At 39.8% G+C, this 6,232-nt stretch overlaps 1 protein-coding gene across 1 annotated transcript in view; it reads left to right on the top strand.

Moving 5' to 3' along the window:
* TTLL5 (tubulin tyrosine ligase like 5) overlaps positions 1-6,232 on the top strand; it is a 145,489-nt gene that overhangs the window by 66,889 nt on the left and 72,368 nt on the right. The window contains exon 28 of the mRNA XM_009280721.1: positions 1,124-1,311. Within this exon, the coding sequence (XP_009278996.1) occupies positions 1,124-1,311 (188 nt within the window). The remainder of the gene's footprint in view (positions 1-1,123; positions 1,312-6,232) is intronic.

The raw sequence follows: 6,232 nt of genomic DNA on the forward strand, positions 1-6,232 counted from the left end.
CAGCCTGTTCCAATGCTTGACAACCTTTTCAGTGAAGGAATTTTTCCCAATATCCAATCTAAACCTCCTCTGGCACAACTTGAGGCCGTTTCCTCTCATCCTGTTGCTACAACCTCCTTTCAGGTAGTTGTAGAGAGCGATAAGGTCTCCCCTCAGCCTCGAACTTTGAACTCAGACTTTGAACTTACTCAAAAAGAGCTGGGAAATGAAGTATTGTATATCTTCACTTGATTGTATTATTGATCTCTTGTTTATCTTTCGTGATGTTAATGTAGTTTTCGTTAGCGGAAGTCCTGTCTCAGTCTATGTGCTGTTCTTAGTTCTGCGTTTCTCTATCATGTGGAGAAATCCTTTAACGAAACGTCATAATTGTTGAATACTTAAAGGTGTGTCAAGACCTCCAAAAAAGAAAGATCTGAATGAATCATTACTGCATCTAATTCTCTAGGACCTTTCAGTACTGTCATATCCAAGAGTATCTTAAAGACAAGATCTAGAGACCTCTCATTTACCATTCTGGGGTAGAACATAGTTAAGATCACAGAGTCCAACCGTTAACCTAACACTGCCAAGTCCACCACTAAACCATGTCCCTAAGCGGGAATCTGAGGGTTAGAAGAAACTGTAGGAATTTATGGATGCAGGCTGTAATCTATTAGGAAAGTTTTGGGAACCATACACAGGCTAACAGCTGTGGTCCTGATTATACATATATATATATTTAATGGTATACATTTGCTTTAGGTTGTACGTCAAGGTCAGCACATGTTCACTAGGGTTGCTGTGTATATATATATTGACAACCTTTCTGGCATTAAAATAAATCTGACTTCCCAGCTGAGTAGCTTATTTAAAGGGATCCATTTGTTTTTAAGGAAAAATATTATAGATTTAACTTAGGTAACAGCAGCCAATATTCTCTGGAATTGGGTGCCATTAGATACATTATGGTAAAGAGAGTACAGGTTTGGAATTGACAAAAGCTCATATAGGCAATATAGAAGTCTCTATTCTCCCTAGAATCTGCAGAAAGTATCACACCTGCTTTTGTATTTCTGTGATCAGCAGGCTGAGGGAGTCTGACATACCACTCACTAAGTGTATCCAAATGTTTGTTTGGTAGGTTTGTGCCATCACAGTGCGAGTGGGCAGCGTGTGGGCTCAGCCAGGATGCACAATGATGCAGAAGATACTTCTTCCCAGGGCAAACATAGCCCCAATATGGTAGCAGTAGAACTGCAGCAGCTGGCAGAAAAGCAAGCAGCCTGTCAGTATTCCCCACCAAGCCACATGAGTCTCCTTACACAGCAGGTATGTAAGTGGTAAAGCTAGAGTCCCTGTGACAACAGAAAAGTCTGTCACAGGCTTCTGTGTCAGCACTGGGCTAAGACATGCTGGAAGGAGTAAATCTCATGAAAATCGATTTCTGTCATTATTGTTGTTTTGAAGTGTTTACAGCAACCAGAATTTTGATATTCTGTGAGATGACAAGAACATTGCTAATAGTCCTTTTATAGAAGAAAGCGAGACTGGGCAGAGGATTAGAAAATATGTGATAAAAAAACCAAATCCATGCTTGGTCTTATTAAACAATAAAACCAAGTTTTCTCAGATCTGTGCTTCATGTGATTTGCTTCTTCATTCCTCCAGCGTGCCATCACAGTGCTGGGAATGGAAGTCTGCAGAATGGGTTCTGATGTAAATTCTGTATTCCAATAACGTTGTAAAGACATAATGAAGTACTTACTAGCATGGTATATGATAATCTTTTTGCTAAACATGGTGGTATAGATCAAATTTACATTGGCTTCTGGTAGAATTCCATTTAGTTTCATATTTCTTTTTGAGTTGTTATGTCCTAAATGGCTACACGTGTAGTCATTTTTTTTCTTTATAATATGCTATAGTTGTGTTCATCAAAAGTGTTCAAGTTGGACACTTCTCAGTGAATTAAGCTGCCAACTGGAGGTTCTCCAGGATAGGCACTTTGCCTTGGAAATTAATTTTTTCCTTCTTTACTTGCTGGGGACAAACAGTTTAAATATCTTCGCTCTGATACTTTGATTTTGGAAGTATTGTTTTAACAGTGATGTTTTGCTGAATTTTCTGAGGCATGTTTAATAGTTGCAATAGCTGCTGCTATTTGCTTCTTTTTGCTTCTTTCAGTTTTATTGTTATATGTTTGGATTTTGAATATCTGGTTAGATGATTGGCAATATGTCTTTTTCAAAAGGTGGGGTGCATTCATAACTCTAGGAAGCTGAATAGATTTTTGGACCCTTCTACGTCTAGTTCAAGGTTTTGATTCAGTCTGGGCAGTTCCATAACTAACGCAGGCAGTCTGGTCTTTGCAGATAGGTCTTGAACTTTAAAGGGTAAGTCACAAAAACAAAGCACCTTCTTGTTGATGGACTCAGCAGAGGATGTGAGCACTGAATATGCCAGTGATGCTGAGGCCTGATCTTACGTCAGGCCAGACCCTACTTAGAATTTGATCTTTCAAAGCCTGAAGTGGTATGGGGAGCATCAGGAGAAGCTTGTTTGCTTGTCCAGTAATATTCAGTGCTGTCAGTCTGGTTCTCTTAATGAAATCAGAATTCAGCTTTTTTTAAGCTAAACTTTGTTAGCAAAACCGTTCAAAAAATTTGGTAGTGAAAAATTTTCATTCAGGAAATGCTGATTTGTTGAAAGCTAAATATATAATGGAAACTGCCTCCTTGGATAAAAATTAGTATGTAAACAAATATTTGGGGAAAAAATTGAAATGCATCTATTTCATTTTAAGTCTCTTCAGAAAAGAACTTTTAAAAATAAATTCCTAGACTTTCTCCCTAAAAACTCTCATTTCCCACTCAGCTCCAACTGCTGTGCTTTCTTAGATCTGTCTAGAGAACCCAAGTTGTCCTCTTGCTGCCATTTATATAGTTATTAGGTGATTTTTAAATTTCTGTATTCCTACCATAGCTAGTTACTGCTAGTTAAATTAGGAAGTATGGAAGGGGGAATACACAAAGATCTGCATGGGAAGGGCTAGGTAGCTTCCTGAGCACAGCTGTGTTGGGTGACAAAGGAGCATACTCTGGTAATTGTAGATGGTGGAGGCTGAAACCTGTTTAGCCACCAGTCAGTCAATCAGTGTAGGTATACTCAAGCCTGAAAGTGGCTATGAAGTGCAGTGGTAGCTCTGGAAATATGTTGGTCGTGGTGTATGTGTCTGCATTGCTCTTTGCTTCTGGGTTCTCCCAAGATACTTTCCCACAGAAGAGGTGGGAAATGTATAGAAGGAGAATGAAGGTGCTAATTCCCTTCTTTGTGACAAGCAAACAATAAAGACCTCAGCTTCTAGCAGACAATGTAGATTTTCTGAGTGACCTTGATATATTTTTGTATTCGGCTACACAGTGTTTGTACGGGCTTTGCTTCTGTCGTGAAATATAGAAACATGGGTTGGGTTGTGTCTTAGTGGTCTTCTGTCATCATGAAAAAGATCCATGTAGAAAGGGATTCACAAGTCAATGAAAAGTTTAGAGCTGGAGCTCTATCTGACGATGAATTTCCTTCCTGAGCCTGCATGCATTCAGTTCTAGACATCTGCTCTATACTGTGATTCTTGAGGCCGTGTTTCTGCAATAATCCCTTTGGAGAGATGAAGTCTGAAGCTTGCTTAGTATGAAAATTTGGTTGGTTCAGTTGAGGACAGTTTTTCTTTTAAGGCAATCTGATTCTTCAGTACTGAATATATAGCATACAGTAATTTCTAAGCTGAGACTATTATTTTAATCATACCTGAAACAGTGACGTTTTAGAAGGTTCAAATGTAACTGCAAAGCCCAAAGGAACATAGCTAAAGCATATGGCTACTACTTATGCTTTTTTTTTTTTTCCCCTGGACAAATTCAACTATTCTGTCATCTAAGAGTAATTCTGATTATTTTTTTTGATACAGCCTAGTTTTTAAAGCCTGTCTTGCAACAAGGACCAAGGGTTTTAGTTCTGTGGGAAGGCAAGGCTGCCTTGACAATGAAGGGTGACAAGAGGTACCAGCATACAATAAAAGCATGATAGTATGGCAGCAAGTGCCTGTACAGGCAAAACTGGAGGGTTGGGCTCATTGTTGAGGGACCTGGAACCAGGACACCTGGCATTGAGCCACTAGGTATGGATATGGATTTGAAGCAGGGGGATTGAATGTATAGGAGAAGTGCAGGCATTACAGAGTAGGCTGGCAGTTTGGAAAGTGATTTGCAGAAGGGTAGATATCGGTGAAGCTATTTGGGAGCACTGCGTGGTTATAGATTTGGGCAGACAAGGAATTAGTCTGAACCAGGAGGGGGGATGATAGGGACAGAACAGATAGAGAAACATGTGGGAGAGGATTTAGTAAACAGCTGGAGAGAAGTGAGAAGTCAGAGACCATTGGTATGGGCTGAAAGGGGGAGAGACTTAGGATGGGAGTGTTTGGGGACTCTGGGTTATGAAACCCTGGTGGCTTTGGGACAGGAAAAGTAAGGGATTGAAAGCTGAGAGAAGGTTAGAGATAGGGCTTGTATGAGGGTGATTTAAACAGGGCACTACTTTCCTATGCATTTCTAGACAGGAGACTGAATTGTTATCTTCCCCCTTTTCACTCCTCTGTTTAAGCCACTTGGAATATAATAGTACTTTTAAAGTAAAAACATTCTAAAATAAATTGGCATGAAGATGACCCCTGGAAGAGAACATCACTTACCTACATAATAAAAATAGCACAATTGTTTAAAGCCACTCCAGAAACTTGGAGTTAGTCTACCTTGTTGGAAAGTACCTGGCTGGTATGAAAGGGACTTGATATTTGGATTTAATTATGTTTAATGGCAAGATTAGGATTATTGATTTGGAGGGCGTGTGTAAAAGGCTTTTGAAAATACTACTATTGCTGTGGACTGTGTTTCTTTTCCAAGGGCAAGAACTTATATGTGAGAGTTGAATGCATTTGTCTGTGGCTTGGTTCCCTGTGTTGTGCCCAGCTGTGTCTTGGGGGTGGGGGTACTCTGAATACATTACCTCCTTCCAAGAGCAGCTGGGAAGCTTGTTTTCCATTACCATTCTTGTGAGAATTGCTTCTGGTATCCGTGCAGTAGTGTGGGTCTCTGGGGTTCCCAGGAATGTAGCCGTAGCAGCTGTGCTTGGAATGATGTTGCCATTCTGGTTGGAAGTCTACCTCTGTCCCTCTCCAATCCTGGCTGTTCTTCACTGTTTCCTACCCATGACCAAAGCACCTGTTTCACGTTTTCTCTCTTACACTCTTGTATGCTACCCTCTGTATTAAATCAGTTTAATTTATTAAGCCAATTGGCTGCTGAAATTACAATGTTCAAAGGGAAAATTTTAAGTGTAAGTATCTGATGAGCTTTGAACAAGATATTTAAAATCTGTCATCTTAAGAAAATAAGATTTTTCTGACTACATCAGCTTTTTGTCTTGTCAGTCCTCTCCATTCACTTCTGAAATACCAGATGGGAACTTCACAGTGATACTCATAAAGTAAATAGTTCTTATAATATGGGAGGTGGAGATGGTAGAAAGGTAAAGCCTTACTGATGTGTGATTTCATTGCCTCGTACGCAGTTAGTTTTCAGTCCTCACAGACTGTCTCACAAAGTGTGTGAGAACATTTTGCCTTTCATTAATTTGTATTTTTGAAAAATATTTTTTATTATATCGTATAAAATTTCATCAGTGCATCTCCATGCTTGCAACATGGAGAAAACAAGGGTGCCTTCACAGTGGTATACAATAGAAATATTGATCTAGAACCCGTAAGAATCATTACTTAAACCCCTGCACCGCTGTATGATGCCTTACTGCCCAGTTGCAGGAATGAGAGAGAGATGAATAGAGAGAAAAGAGGACCAGTATTATTCTATCTTAGACTAGAAAAGGAGCAGCTGTTTGGGTAACTTCTGTAACTGTCTTTAATGGTAAGTGCAGGAAAGATGTTGCCTTAAGGACACACTGGAGTATGACAATCTCAAGTTAGGTTATGAAAGATAAATATTCAGCATTACAAATTAATAAATGCAGTGAATCATAGAATCATAGAATGGTTTGGGTTGGAAGGGACCTTAAAGATCATCTAGTTCCAACCCCCCTGCCATGGGCAGGGACACCTTCCACTAGACCAGGTTGCTCAAAGCCCCATCCAACCTGGCCCTGAACGCTTCTTCCAGGGATGGGGCATCCACAACTTCTC

The sequence above is a fragment of the Aptenodytes forsteri genome, unplaced genomic scaffold, assembly GCF_000699145.1.
Source record: "Aptenodytes forsteri isolate BGI_AS27 unplaced genomic scaffold, ASM69914v1 Scaffold193, whole genome shotgun sequence".
NCBI lineage: Eukaryota > Metazoa > Chordata > Aves > Sphenisciformes > Spheniscidae > Aptenodytes > Aptenodytes forsteri.